This window comes from Fistularia commersonii, chromosome 34 (assembly GCF_037954325.1).
Source record: "Fistularia commersonii isolate RoL2024-O1a breed Wild chromosome 34, RoL_Fcom_v1.0, whole genome shotgun sequence".
Classification (NCBI taxonomy): domain Eukaryota; kingdom Metazoa; phylum Chordata; class Actinopteri; order Syngnathiformes; family Fistulariidae; genus Fistularia; species Fistularia commersonii.
Window position 1 is genome coordinate 10,822,618 of NC_141317.1, and position 14,883 is coordinate 10,837,500.

The following is a 14,883-nucleotide window of genomic DNA, read 5'->3' on the forward strand; positions in this document are numbered from 1 at the left end:
CTTCCTGGTGTGTGCGGTGTGTCGGGCGTCACGTGAGCCGGGCCGCCGACCTCCTGGGAGAAAAACCAAGACAGGATGATTCCAGTGATGGAGTCCTACCGGAGCCGCTCCCGATCGGACTCTCGGGGTTCTGGGGTCGAGGAGGTCCGAGCGTCCTCGGAGGAAACCGCGCCTGTGGGGGTCGTGTGACAGGAAACGCCAAAATGAATCTTCACACGACCCGAGAGGTGTTTGAGGAGGCCGGAGGTGCCCCCCCCCCCCCCCCCCACCGTCAGAAGGTTCATTGGAGACGTGATTGACTGCTGACCGGCCAGGTTAAGCCCCGCCCCCCGTGACCTTTGACCTGTGGCCTCCTGCGGCAGGTCAGCGTCTGGTACACACAGATGGAAACCACCTGAAGCCTGTGGGTCCCGGTGCTGGGGCCCCGGAGGCTCCGGCCGCCGTCCTCCTATTTTGCCCTTGGGCCGTGCGAGCCGGTGACCGCACGCGCTGTCGCTGCGCGCCCGCCGCGCTTACACCGACGTGTTGTCATGGAAACCCCGGTGGAAGCGAGAGAGGAGGGGGGAGCGAGAGCGGGGCTCCCCGCCCCCTCCCGCCGCCCGCACCGGGCAGCGCTCTGAGCCGCACCGAGCGCAGCCGCCGTCCTTCTCCGTCCCCGCCGCCGCCGCCGGTCCGGACCCCCGCTCCCTGTGCCGGTGCCGGTGCGTGGGCTCGACTCGGACCGCTGCGCGTGCGTGCGTGGAGCGCGCGTCGGTGTGGAGGTGACCCGGTTTCGTTCTCCGTGCTGTGGACCGGGGGAGCCGCCGCCTCCCGCACCGACATCTTCGTTCATGACCGGACTGGTGTTTTGCTGCGCGATGTACATGGACAGAAGCAGCCTGAGCAGAGGTGAGCGTGCGCGCCGAACCGCACCGCACCGCACCGCGGGCACGCGCACCGTCCGCAGCCGCCGCGTTGCTTGCGCGCCACCGCGGTTCCGGTGTCGGTTCGACGAGGTGTTGGCAGAAGGATCAGGGTGTGTGTGTGTGTGTGTGTGTGTGTGTGTGTGTGTGTGTGTGTGTGTGTGTGTGTGTGTGTGTGTGTGTGTGTGTGTGAGACGGGCGTGCACGCCTACACACTGACCGACATCTCGCCGCAGTGAATGTAGGCTAGTATGGCCGCGCCGCACGCCAGATGTGCGGCCGACGCGGCGGCGTGCACGCCGGTCGGTGCGCGCGCCTGGCAGAGATCGACGGGCGATCGGTGACGCAGCCGATCGATCCCGAGGCGCTTCGACGGCGGGTTTGAGCGGCGGGACGCCGCCTCGCCGAGGGGGCGTGCGCGTGTGTGCGTGCGTGTGCGCGCGCGCGCCTGTCGTTAATGGAGTCATTAGTATTCTAACGCCGCCGGACACGCCCCCTCCGCTGTCACCGCACATGTGCACCGGCAGACATAATGCAGAGGTTCTCCGTGTGCTCCCGGTCCCGGTTCTGCCCAGATCCACCTGACGTCACAGTCCATCCCGTTGTATGAGGATTTCAGATGATGGAGGAACACTGGTGCAGCCTGTGCGTGTGCGTGTGTGTGTGTGTGTACAACCTTTTGGACATTCATATGTGTGTGTTTGTTTGTGCATCTATGTATTTGTGTATGTGCGTGTGTATATCTCTGTACGTGTGTGTGTGTGTGTGTTTGCTCTCGTTTGTGCGTATTATGTCTGTTTGCACGTGTGTCTATATATTTGTGCGTATCCGTCTTTGTACAAATGTGTGTGTGCTCTCATTTGTATGTACATATGTGTGTTTGCATGTGTGTCTATGTGTTTGTGTGTGTGTGTATCTGTCCTACAAATGTGTGAGGTTGTGTGTGTGTGTGTTTGTGTGCATACTCACATTTTTACGTATATGTGTGTGCGTGTGTGTGTGTTTTTGTGTGCATACTCACATTTTTATGTACACTTGTGTGTGTGTGTGAGACCCTAATGTTCATTAATGTCTGCCTGTTAAGAACGGTTTGGTCCAAAGGCTCCTCATGAAGAGAACCTACTGAGTGACACTGAAGACCTCCATGAGGACCTCCATGAGGACCTCCATGAGGACCATGAGAACTTCCTCAATGATCCTCATGGCCCCTCATTGACAGGAGAAGCTCCTTGAGTGACACTTGGACGCTTAACCACTAGAACGTCCTTCTTCTTCTCATTTGGGCTGCTCCCTTCAGGTGTCACCGGAGCCAATCACCTGCCTCCATCTAACGCTCAGCCAATCACCTGCCTCCATCTAACACTCAGCCAATCACCTGCCTCCATCCATCCCTCTCCTGTTCCCCGTCTCCTCTCACACCAACCGACTTCCTGTCCTCTCTCCAGCCCTTGGAGCCAAACCCTCTGAGGGCCCAAACAAACATCTCCTCTGAAGGATTGTGGGAAACCATGTGTCGCCAGTGTCGTATAGCATCACACACATACACACAACACAAACACACACACAGCTTCATATTATCATGTTTGTGTTTTCTCATGACCCCACTGCATGTCTGTATGGCACAGACACACTCACACGGTGTCACGTGTCCTGTCTAGCAGAGTGATGTCATGTGGCGTGGCGTGCGGGCCTATTGGGCGTATGGTTTTCAGGCCTCTCCGGCGCCCCCTTCTGGCGCTTTGTATTGAGTATCTGTCCTGACCTTTGACCCCCCCAGGCCCCGCCTCCTCCTCCAGTCCCAGCCTGCTGGCAAAGAGTCTCTCTCTGGAGCCGCCCTGCTCGCCCTGTGGCCACCAGGGGGCGCCGGACGCCGCCGCCGCCCAGCAGAGCGGCCCCGACGCGGGGCCGGCCCCCTCCCCGCCGGGCCCCGGCCCCCCGGAGGCCGAGCCGGCAGGTGGCGACGAACCCACGGTGACGGCACCGACCAAGAGCCGACCGCCGCTGCCCGGGCCCAAACCTCAGGGTAACCGCGGCGACACATCCGCCCGCGCGATCGCACGGTCCGATGTGATTGAGTAACCCCTGACTCCGCCTCCCGCAGTCCCCCCGAAGCCCCCCCACCTCCAGCAGCCGGGCGGGGCGTTGAGGGCCCGGCCCCGGGCGCCGGACAAGCCCCTCCCCCCGCCGCCTCCCTGCAGGCCCCTCCCGGCCGACCCCCGCGGGACCAGGACCCCGCCCACCAGGGCCGACGGCACCGCCTCCCCCACCTGCGTCCTGTCGCTGATTGAGAAGTTCGAGCGGTGAGCTGCGATTGGTCGACGTGTTTAAGCGATCGGGATGTAGACTCTTTCTATCGATCTCTAATCGGTACAGTTATTGATACGCGCTTGCATTCCGTTGACAGTAGGTTTGTACATGGCATTGTAACTGTAGTTCGCGATCGGTTATTGATTATCCTGCCGATGGCTGTGATCGCCCTGCAGCGAGCAGATCATCGTGGTTCCTGACATCACCGGCGGCGCTCTGTGTCCCCGCCTCCCGGACGCCCACGTCTCGTCCCGCCCTTCCTCGCCGCCCTCCTCATCCTCCTCCGCCGCCCACCCGCCTGTGGAGGCGGAGCCATACGGGCCGGAGGGTCATGATGACGTCACACTGGAGGGGGAGGGGGAGGAGGAGGAGGAGGAGGCGGAGCTGGCGGCGGCGTGCGGCGATGACGTCCGTCAGAAGCGCCTCTCCATGGAGTCGGGGTACGGCGCCTCGGAGAGACACCCGGATGACGAGCCGGTCGCCGTGGAGATGAGAGATCAGCAGCCGCTCGACCAATCGGAGCCGCCGTCCGAGCGTCTGTCCCTCCCCTCCTCGCAGACGGACGGGAAACTGGCCAATCGGGACAGCGGCATCGACAGCATCAGCTCGCCGTCCCACAGCGAGGAGCTCTGCTTCGCCGGCGTGGACGACGGGGGCGTGGCCTATCCTTGCAGCCCCGCCCTCCTGCCCCGCCTCTCAAGCTCCTCGTCCTACGCCGGCGAGGCAGGGGAGGAAGGGGAGGCGGCCGGGAGGGCGAGGAGGAGGAGGGACTTCTCTGAGGACGGAGACAGCGACCTGGAGGAAGAGGAGGAGGAGGAAGAAGAGGAGGAAGAGGAGGAGGAGGCGGAGCTTACACTGGTGCTGCCGCCCGTCAAGACCGACAGGCAGGACTCCTCTGAGGTCAGGGATTATTGATCCACAATCCAAAACCAATCACAGCCACTGCAACTCTATACCTTAGCCTGTGTGTGTGTGTGTGTGTGTGTGTGTGTGTGTGTGTGTGTGTGTGTGTGTGTGTGTGTGTGTGTGTGTGTGTGTGTGTGTGTGTGTGTGTGTGTGTAGTTGTCTGTGCAGCAGAGGGTCTTCAACATCGCCAACGAGCTCCTCCACACTGAGATCTCCTACGTTTCCAAGCTCCACCTGCTGGACCAGGTGAGTATTACGTCCCAGGCGGTTGCCATGGGAACATGAAGGTGCGGTCAGAAGGACTCCATGTCAGGGAGTTTTAAGTCGTGTCCGGGGAACCTCTCGTTCTGCAGGTTTTCTGTTCCCGCCTGCTGGAGGAGGCCCGCTCACGCTCCTCCTTCCCCTGCGATGTGGTCCAGGGTATTTTCTCCAACATCTGTTCCATCTACTGCTTCCACCAGCAGTTCCTGCTGCCGGCGCTGCAGAAACGCATGGAAGAGTGGTGAGGACCTCCTACTGACGCTCATGTTGCCTTCCTTACGATCCCCCTGGTCCTCCACCCTCTGCTGATGGTACCACCTCCTCTTGCAGGGACTCCAACCCTCGGATCGGGGACATCCTCCAGAAGCTGGCTCCCTTCCTGAAGATGTACGGCGAGTACGTGAAGAACTTCGATCACGCCATGGAGCTGCTCAACACCTGGAGCCAGAGGTCGGCGCCGTTCAAGGCCATCGTGCAGGAGATCCAGGTAGAAACTCCACCGAAGATAACGGACTCTTATGGCCTTACTAGATTCAGTATGAAGCTCAATGCTGGTGTGTGTGTGTGTGTGTGTGTGTGTGTGTGTGTGTGTGTGTGTGTGTGTGTGTGTGTGTGTGTGTGTTAGCGTGAGGAGCGCTGTGCTAACCTGACGCTGCAGCACCACATGCTGGAACCCGTGCAGAGGATTCCTCGCTACGAGCTGCTGCTCAAAGACTACCTGCACCGTCTGCCTGAGGACGCTCCCGACTACAGGGACGCCCAGAGTACGACACACACACACACACACACACACACACAATATCTAGGGCAGCTTTGGAACCAAGATCTTCATCCACGTCACCCCATGAACTTCACCAACAGCAGAACGTCTCTCTGTCTGCAGAGTCCCTGGAGCTCATCGCCACGGCAGCAGAGCACTCCAACGCCGCCATCAGGAAGATGGTACACACACTCACACACACAAACTGACATACAAACACTGACATCCACAGACACATGCACATTGACACAAAGACACGCACACACACACACGCTCACACACACACACATTAATATACACACACTGACACATCAATAATCAATGTTGATATTGACATATCGTTATTCGCTGCCGTTAACACACACACACACAATTGACATACACACCAACATCCACATAGACACACATTTACGTGCATTTCGAAACTCACACATATTGATACACACACGCAGAAACACACATTGACAGACACTGAAACACACACACAGATCTTGGTGATTCTTTGAAGTCTGGGTGTATTCCAGAACCGCCCATGCAGGTGGTAGATCTGTTGTTGCCATGACAACTGAGACCACAGACATGCGCGTGTGTGTGTGTGTGTGTGTGTGTGTGTGTGTGTGCGCGTGTGCGTGCATGTGCGCGTGTGCGTGTTCCCCCCGTCCACAGGAGCGGATGAGGAAGCTGCTGAAGGTGTACGAGCTGCTGGGCGGGGAGGAGGACATCGTCAACCCCACCAATGAGCTCATCAAGGAGGGCCACATCCTGAAGCTGTCCAATAAGAACGGGACCTCCCAGGACCGCTACCTGATCCTGGTAGGTGTGGAGGCCCCGCCCCTCCTCTGCCAGGCCCCGCCCCTCCTCTGCCAGGCCCCGCCCCTCATCTGCCAGGCCCCGCCCCCTCACCACCTTCTGTCTTCCCACAGTTCAACGACCGCCTCCTGTACTGCGTCCCCAAGCTGCGTCTGATTGGACAAAAGTACGGCGTGCGCGCCCGGATCGACGTGGACGGTATGGAGGTGAGTGGACGGCGGGCGGGAACCGGACCACGTCCAACTCCGACTGGGCCTAAATTTGACACCGGACCCGGCGGTCCAGGACCGGCGGTCCGAGCAGCCTGGCACTTTGCTCGTGATCAAGGAAGAACCGGTCCGGCCAGTGGCGATCCGTTTCCATGGTAACTACGTGCGTCTCCTCTCATTCACAGCTGAAGGAGACCAGCAGCGTCGCCGTCCCTCGGACCTTCCTGGTGTCTGGAAAACAGAGATCTCTGGAGCTGCAGGCCAGGTACCGACCCCCAGGCCGGGTCCTGAACCGGTACTGATCCGGGTCCGGGGTCTTAACTTAGTACTGACCCCCGAAGCGGGTCCGAGATCAGGCAGGATCCACCGATTGGCTCAAAGTGTCCAGAACAGAGAGATCGGTCGATAAGTTAGCGTGATCCGCTGTTGTGGATCAGTCATCCTCAGAGTCCTGGACCTCCTGGGTTCTCTTCTCTGCCGACCACATCCTCCTGACTCTGTGTCTGCTTGTGTCTGCAGGACGGAGGAGGAGAAGAGAGACTGGATCCAGGTAACGCCGCCGTGACATCAGATGCAGCCTACATGCACACGGGTCGCTTAGCATTATGGGCGCCGCTCGAGGGCGGGTAGAAGCAGGTGGAAGCCCAGAAACACAGCAGGAGGGGAACCGTGTTTCCAGTCCTTTACTTGGGAGGGGAGGAAAGGCTTCCATCTACTTCCATCAGACTCCCTCGGGCTGCCGTCTAACGTCGGCCCGCCGCAGAGTGCAGTTCAAGGACGCGCGAGCCTCCTGAGCGTCACGTGGATGAACCTCGGCCGAATCCGCAAACTTTATGAAGAAGTTCCACGGGAACGTCTCCATGGCAACCACCCCATGTGACTGTGTTCCAGGCCATCCAGGCGACCATCCAGAGACACGAGCAGACGGCGGAGAGCTTCCGGAGCCTGACCTGCTCGCTGAGAGACGACGACTCCACGCCGCCGCACTCCCCGGTAACAGCGGGTCACGGGACCCCGTGGTCTCCATGGCAATAGGGGAGGGTGAAGCTCAGGGACGACATCCAGAGCATTGACAGGGTGGGGGAGAGGTGGAGAGACGAGTGCAGGCAGATGGGGACGGGTGGAGAAGATGGATGTGAGGGCCGGAGGCAGGAGAGATGAAGATGTGGAGGTTCCTCTGTGGGAGCGAGGAGGACGGCGAGGATCAGGGAGCCGTCCAACAGCACCTGTTAGATCCTCTGGAGATGAGGTCACACTGAGACGGCTAGGAGATGGACAGAGGAGGGTGGAGAAGATCTGGGTGGAAGGAAGCTGAGGTTGGAGGAAGAGCAGAGAGGAGGTTTATGGATGGAGGGGAAGGAGGACAGGAAGTTGTTGGTTGCGAGAGGCGGATGATTGGCCGTGGCCCCGAAGGGAAAGCGCTGATCGGCCGTGTCCCTCAGAGCTGCGTGGAACTGGGCAAACGTGCTCCGACTCCGATCCGTGAGAAGGAGGTGACCCTGTGCATGAAGTGTCAGGAGCCCTTCAACTCCATCACCAAACGCCGGCACCACTGCAAGGCCTGCGGACACGTACGTACGCGCTCCTCCGCCGCCGGTCCGCTGCCACGGCGACCAGCCTGACCGCGACGTGTACGTGTGATTGCAGGTGGTGTGCGGGAAGTGTTCGGAGTTCCGTGCTCGCCTGTCGTACGACAACAACCGCACCAACCGCGTGTGCGTGGACTGCTACGCCACGCTGGTGGGCGTGGCCCCGTCGCCCTCGGCGCTGAGCGCCAGCAGCCAGAGGCGCCGCTCCATCCTGGAGGTGGGTGATGTCACGCCGCCCTCGCCGGCCCGCGACCCGAACCCGAACCCTAACCTTGTCCTCCTGCGGTTGCTGTAGAAACAAGCCTCGTTGGCGGCGGAGAACAGCGTGATCTGTAGTTTTCTGCACCTCATGGAGAAGGGCAGCGGGCGCGGCTGGCAGAAGGCCTGGTTCGTCGTCCCCGACAACGAGCCGCTGGTGCTCTACATCTACGGCGCTCCGCAGGTGGGTCCGGAAGCCGTCCGTTACCGTGGCGGCGGCCCCCGCAGGTCACGTGACCCGTGTCTGTGTGACAGGACGTGAAGGCTCAGCGCAGCGTCCCGCTGATCGGCTTCGACGTCTCCCTGCCGGAGCCGTGCGACCGCCTGGAGCGGCGCCACGCCTTCAAGATCTCCCAGAGCCACCTGACCCTGTTCTTCAGCGCCGAGGGGGAGGAGCTTCAGCGGCGCTGGATGGACGTCCTGTCTCGTGCCGGCAGAGGGGAGGAGCTCCAGGCTCACCGGCCTATCGCAGAGAGTCTGGAGGAGGAGGGGGAGGAGCTGGCCGAAGCCGAGGGGGACAACACGTGATGCGACGGGACGAGGCGCCGCGGCAGGGGGCGGAGCCAATAGGAAAGCAGCTCCCTCGGTAACTGTGTGTTTGTCACATCGCATGATTCCACCTGCAGGGAGTGGGCGGAGCCTCGTGTCACATGACCCCCCCCCCGCCCCCCCGCTCCGCTCTGTGCTACACTTCCCTGCATCCTCGGCAGACGCATCCTCCACGTGACGCCATCCATACAACCCGAAGTTTACCGGCCGCCGCTCGGAGCCCTCCGATTGGACGGATCCCCCGAACAGGACCCTGCCACCGCAGAACCCACGGGTCATTTAGTTCCTGTGCGTTCTCCAGAAGGTGGAGCAGCAGGTCAGAAGGTTCAGGAGAACGGCCCCCATTTCTAACGGTATTAAAGTGTCTCCGGGTTCCATCTGAGCTGAAAGACTTCTGGAAGGAGACACGTGTTGATAATCTACGGAGCGATTGACCCCCGACCCCCGACCCATACAGGTGTTAAATTTGAGGCCGACAAGCCGACAGCTGATCGGTCTGAGAAGATCCAGGGAAGAAGAGAAGACCCCAGCTCCAGCCCTGCAGGTGGAGGCTGGACCTGCAGACCGCAGATCATCGGTAGATCCGTTCTCTGATCTGAATTCCACGTCCTGGAATCTCCTTCTCCGGACCGACTCTTGTCTCAGATCAGGAGGTCCAGCCGCGATCCGTCCTCTCGACCTCCACCCACCGCAGCTGGAGGAGGCCCTGTGGGAGGAGCTCGTGGAAGCCAATTTATTCCAAGCCAATCAAATTATTTTGCAAGCCGGTTCTCCTGGAAATCCAAACGTGTTTACACATCCCATAATGTTCTCGTCTCAAAGTGGAAATGACTTTTCCATAGTTAGTATTGGAAATGGGATCAGCTGTCAATCAGTCACCGGGTTGTAATCTGGGCCGCACCCAACGCTTCCCCGCTGGAAGCCTCTGGTGCAGCGGGGGACGGGGTTCTCTCCGGGCTCCTCCAGGTCCTCCTGCCCGGGTTCTCCTGTCCGGGTTCTCCTGCCCGGGTTCCCTCCGGGCTCTCCGTCTTCCTCCCGTCGGTTCATTGGCGACTCTAAACTGTTCGTAGGTGTGAATGAGAGAATGAACGGTAGGATGATTGACAGCTGACCCCTCCCCCGTCCGGCCCCGCCCTCCCGCCCGCTTTTATCGGTTCGGGCCCGTTCCCGAACCCGTGAGCCAATCCCATGTATGGGTTCTGGCGAATGAGGCCGGTTTCCATGGAAACATTGCTGCCTGCAGTCCCGTCGCCCCTCCCGCCCCGGACGTGAACCAGCGAATCCCCGGAACCGATCGCTTATCAATGAGGACTAAACAACGGACAGGACTAGGACCGAGCGACTCCAGAGTTTAGACGGAGCCCGCAGGAACCCCTGCAAGCTGCGCCGGCTCTTGGGCCGGCGGGTGGAAGTTCTCCGTCCGTCAGGAGAACCCAAGTGCTCGGGCTCCGGCGTCCTGGCCGCGACTGCCAAGGTTCTGTCAGAGGAACAGACTAATTGTTGGATGTTTCTGTGTTCGTTGTTTTGCTTGATGCAACCCGAAGATACAGATTTTGTAAATATAATTTATTCTCCTGACCTTGAGGTCATGTGACTGTCAAGGTCAAATGCTCGCCGCCCCTCGTCACCAGGAGACACCGCCAGGCGGCGGCCATGTTTGTGGCTGACCGGGCAGATCGTAGAGCGAATTGGCGCTCAAAGGAATTTTCGCGTTATCTGCGGATTTCAGATTAGAGACCTGACGGGTAATGGACGCCTTCGCCTAGCTTAGCATAAACCCAACCCGTGTAGCTCGTCGTTCAGTTGGGATTCTGGGGAAGAAATGAGTCCAGCTTAGCAAAATCCCAGCTCGATGCTGTCGCAAGCTTTGCCTAGTAATAGCATTAAGTTCAACTCCTGCCGTATCATGGCCTTCCCTCAGCGTGAGGTGATTCTGCCCGCTAGCTTAGCTTCACAGACAAAAGAAACCCATCAATCATTTTCCACACTTGGGAAAGGTTGGCTCTCCACGGCGTCGTCCTGTCCAATCGTATCGCTCGCGTCGTCAATCTTCATCGTAGACACTTGAGTAGCTCCAGCAGCTTGACGGCATCAAGCTGCATGATGCTGATGCTACGCTAGCAGTGCTAAGTCTTGGGATGAGCTAGGCAAGCACCTGATTTGCATTGAGGCGAACCATTTCCGGTCCGGGTTTACGTACGCTAATCTAAGACTTTACTGAGTGTTTATGCCAAGCTAAGCTAGGCACCTGAAACGTCCTTGAACTTCCCGGACGGACCGCCGACGTGGTCTCCTGGTCCGAGCGCTTCCATCCCGCTGTTCCTCCTCGGCGGGAGGAAAGGCCAGTTCCTCACCCTCATCGCCCTCATCCTCACAGGACCGTTCCTGTTTTCCAAGCTTGGCCGGTTTCTGGCCGGCTCTAATGGTGACAGTGGTGTGTCGTACCTGACGTGTTCATTAGCAGTGAAGTTGTTTTGCTAATGTATCAGATCGGCGTCTTATTTTGAAGAACTTCCCGTCGTTTTAGGGTTTGGCCTCCGTTTCGGTCGGGTTCATTTTCTGTTGGCTTGAATCCAAGCTAATGTTAGCTTTAGCACTGCGATGCTGCTGCCTGAGTGGACCCTTCCGCCCTCCTTATGTCCTTCCTCTCCTCACCCCCGGCTCCCTCCCCTCCTTCGTCCCTTGCGTCCCTTCTTCACGCGCGCAGGACAGAGAAGGTGCTAGCCGGTCGACGCCTCCCCGAAATCGACACAGGTCATCGACCGGTCAGACACTTGTGATTGGTGAAGGCGACGCTTGAGCTTCCTGTGTTTGTGCAGGTCAAAGGTCAGAAAGACTGTTTCCTGTATCCTGTTTTGCCTTAAAGATCTGACATTTTCTGCGTTTGATGTGTTTTTATAACCTGGTTATTATTGCCCTCATGATTTCCTTTTATACGTGTAGTCTCTTCTTCATGTTGAGTTTTCTCCCCGCTCCCTGGGCGATCCGCCGGCTGGGATGGCTGCTGTTACTATGGAGACCTATCGATGAGCCAGTCGTAGAAAGAGGCCGCGGCAACGTTACTGTCACCGCCTGTCTCGTTGCCGCAGTAACGTCAGAGCAGCCATTGTGGTGTTGCTATGACGACCGTTGATCTCCACACCCTCTGTCCTCTCGGTCGCCATGGTAACCCTCTATGTCCTCCCTCCTTTTTTCCACTTCACTTGTCCTCCTTCTGACACCTTCCTCCCCCCCCCCCCGAGTTGCCATGGTAACCTCCTCACCTCAGGGCTCGCCCGTCGTCCTCTCCCTCCTGTCAGTTATCCGCCCGTTGTTATTGATTATCGATCGCAGGTTATTGGTTAGTGGCCGGCCACTTCCCCCAATCCCCAACCCCAACCCCGACCGTGAGAAAATGTTCTAAAAGAAATAAAAACTGATCTGAGATGTATGTCACTTTGTTCTTAATGTGGAGACACCGAAGGACCTTTATCGGTTATTGGTTGCGGAGGCTGTGGGGAGGAAATAAAGCTCACGCAAACAGAGGACTGGTCTTTGAGTTGAATTGAGTAAATGAAAAGACAAATGAAGAGCTGTGTTGCTGTGGGTTTGAAATAAAATCAAAGTCTTTGATCGACACGTCTTTAAATGTAGGAACCGCTTGCGGAATAACCTAACTAGTCTGTCGTTAAAGAAAAATACATGACTTTAACGGTGTTACGACCCGGCTGGCGTGACGTCACTGGCCAGAGTCAAAACAAACGCCAGTCCCCGCCTCCTCCCGCCGAGCCCCTTCGCTGATTGGTCCGCCGTCACGTCGGCGCGTCTCGGCCGATCCGCGGCGGCCGGTGACGTCAGCACGGGTTTCCCCGCCGCGGGCCGCTTCCCGGAAGACGATCGTTTGACAGGCCAGCGCTCATTGGCCCCCGCCTAGCTCAGCCGGGCTCCCATTGGCCGCCGCCGAGCTCAGCCCGGCTCCCATTGGCCGCCGCCGAGCTCAGCCGAGCTCCCATTGGCCGCCCAGACACGCCGGCGAGCTCCCGCGCGCGCATAGAAACAGAACGCATAGAAAGGAATAATAGGAACCGCGGAATACTCGAGCACCGTGAAGTATTATGGGATGGACGATGATCGGTTCCCGACAAATAAACACAAGGGACACTTGACGGCGTGAAGTTAACACTGATCGATCAGTGAGTCCGGATCGATCGATCGGTCGATCGATCGCCTCCGGTTTCCGCTCCGATCTTTGCCGTCTGTTTCTGCGCTCGCCGTTCGTGTGCGCGCCCGTGCGGGCGTGCGCGCACACGTAGCAGTGGCTGCCGGGAAAGCCGTCGCCTCTCGGTGAGTCCGGTAAGTCCGGTAAGTTCGGTGCGTCCGCTCGCCGGAGAGAGAGAGAGAGATGTCTTCCGTGCCCTCGGAGCTGAGCGGACCCGGAGCCCCGAACCGGACCGGGACCGGGCAGGGGAGCGCGGGCGCCGGGATGCTGCAGCCGCAGACCGTGTTCGTCATCCTGGACTCCGCCGAGACCATCAATCTGGTTCGGTGAGTCCGGCGCGACGTCATCGACGTCAAGTCACGTCCAAGCCTTTTGTTTACGTCACTAAGTTTGTTTACCATTTCGAAACCTCGGCACGTGACCCCACCGGACGCCGAACCGCGCCGTTCAGACCCGGGTTCGGAATCGCGCACAGGCGTTTCGTGGTAGACGCACAGGTTCGCTCACGAGCACGTCAAATCAGAAAAGTGGGATTTTGAGTGGGACTTCTGAATGGGGCGCATTGAACGGGAGTCAGTGGCCGCCGGGTCGTTGAGCCCCCGGTTCAGGTCGAGTCCAACGTCCCCGCGTTCCCCTGGAACTGGGGCGGGTCAGACGGGAGGGAGACGACAGGTGACACAGCCTGAATTCGAGATGACCGTCCGAGACGCGGGTCTGACCCATCCGCCGTTTCCCACCCCGGTGCCGGGGAGCGCTAAATAGGAAGAATCCTGAGCGGAGTTCTGTATGGAGAGGGAAGCAGGTTGTTTTCGCTCCATTCTGACCTTTGACCCCTGATCCTCTCAGCCACTGGACTCATCCCAGATTAGCACACACACACACACACACACACATACACTCATGTTTTTGGCAGAGGCAGTTACAGGTTCAGTCTTGTCAGTGGTTTTCCCCCTTTATACACACACACACACACACTCACACACACACACACACACACGTTTTGCTCGAGGCAGTTACGGGTTCAGTCTTGTCAATGTTTTTCCCCCATTATCCACCCACACACACACACACACACACACACAAACACACCCAGACACACAAACACATGGAAAGTTACAAGTGTTTGTTTTGAAGCAGATGAAGATGATGATGAAGATGTGTGTGTGTGTGTGTGTGTGTGTGTGTGTGTGTGTGTGTGTGTGTGTGTGTGCGTGTGCGTGTGTTCCAAACTGCTTCCAGATGTTTGGACCTTCTCGCTGCATTCCATTCCTGCGCTCTCCCCTCCTCCTCTCCTCCTTTCCTTCCGTTGCTACTTCATTCCTCCCTCCCTCCTTGGATCCTCTCCTCCCTCGCTGTCCTCACACACACAAACACACACACAGATTTAAAATCCGTCCCTGATGGACGGTGGACAGGGAGCCATAGGACCTGGGAAAGCTTTGAAAGCAGTTTGATTGACAGCTTTTGGGGAGGTGTCACCATGGAGATGCTGCTAAACAGTCCAGTAAAAACCTTGGAAAATCTGCTGAAACTTGAAAAATCTGTTTTTCCGCTGAACTTGAACACAGCATCGGTAAGAGCCAGTAAATTAGCTGACTCAGATGGGGGGGGCAGGACGTGACTCAGCAGAAACAGAGTTCACTGAACCTCCCGTTTCCCGTGTGTGTGTGTGTGTGTGTGTGAGTGTGTGTCCATTCCTAGTACTGTTCTCCAAGGTGTGCGTGTGTTTGCATGTGTATCTCTGTGAACTAGATTGTGTGTGTGTGTGTGTGTGTGTGTGTGTCTGTGTATGTGTATGAACTGGATTGTGTGTGTGTGTGTGTGTGTGTGTGAGTGTCAGTGTGTGTGTGTGTGTGTGTGTGTGTGTGTTTGTGTATGTGTATGAACTGGATTGTGTGTGTGTGTGTGTGTGTGAGTGTCAGTGTGTGTGTGTGTGTGTTTGTGTATGTGTATGAACTGGATTGTGTGTGTGTGTGTGTGTGTGTGTGTGTGTGTGTGAGTGAGTGAGTGTCAGTGTGTGTGTGTGTGTGTGTATGCGCGTGTGTGTGTGTGTGTGTGTGTGTTTGTGTATGTGTATGAACTGGATTGTGTGTGTGTGTTTGTGTATGTGTATGAACTGGATTGTGTGTGTGTG

At 58.2% G+C, this 14,883-nt stretch overlaps 2 protein-coding genes across 2 annotated transcripts in view; both read left to right on the top strand.

Annotated features, from left to right (window-relative positions):
• The first annotated feature begins 604 nt into the window (after window positions 1–604).
• On the top strand, window positions 605–11,981 carry fgd1 (FYVE, RhoGEF and PH domain containing 1). The gene is made up of 18 exons (XM_086142065.1): window positions 605–888; window positions 2,680–2,925; window positions 3,004–3,202; window positions 3,386–4,109; window positions 4,272–4,361; window positions 4,469–4,617; window positions 4,707–4,863; window positions 5,002–5,140; window positions 5,260–5,318; window positions 5,803–5,949; window positions 6,060–6,152; window positions 6,341–6,420; window positions 6,675–6,705; window positions 7,047–7,148; window positions 7,598–7,726; window positions 7,803–7,961; window positions 8,040–8,186; window positions 8,258–11,981. The coding sequence occupies exons 1-18, from the start codon at window positions 831–833 to the stop codon at window positions 8,528–8,530; spliced, it is 2,982 nt and encodes a 993-aa protein (XP_085998191.1). The 5' UTR covers window positions 605–830; the 3' UTR covers window positions 8,531–11,981.
• Window positions 11,982–12,688: 707 nt separating this feature from the next.
• Window positions 12,689–14,883, top strand: part of tfe3a (transcription factor binding to IGHM enhancer 3a) — an 8,665-nt gene continuing 6,470 nt past the window's right edge. Inside the window, exon 1 of the mRNA XM_086142068.1 lies at window positions 12,689–13,075. Coding sequence (XP_085998194.1) covers window positions 12,933–13,075 — 143 coding nt within the window. The 5' untranslated portion in view covers window positions 12,689–12,932. The remainder of the gene's footprint in view (window positions 13,076–14,883) is intronic.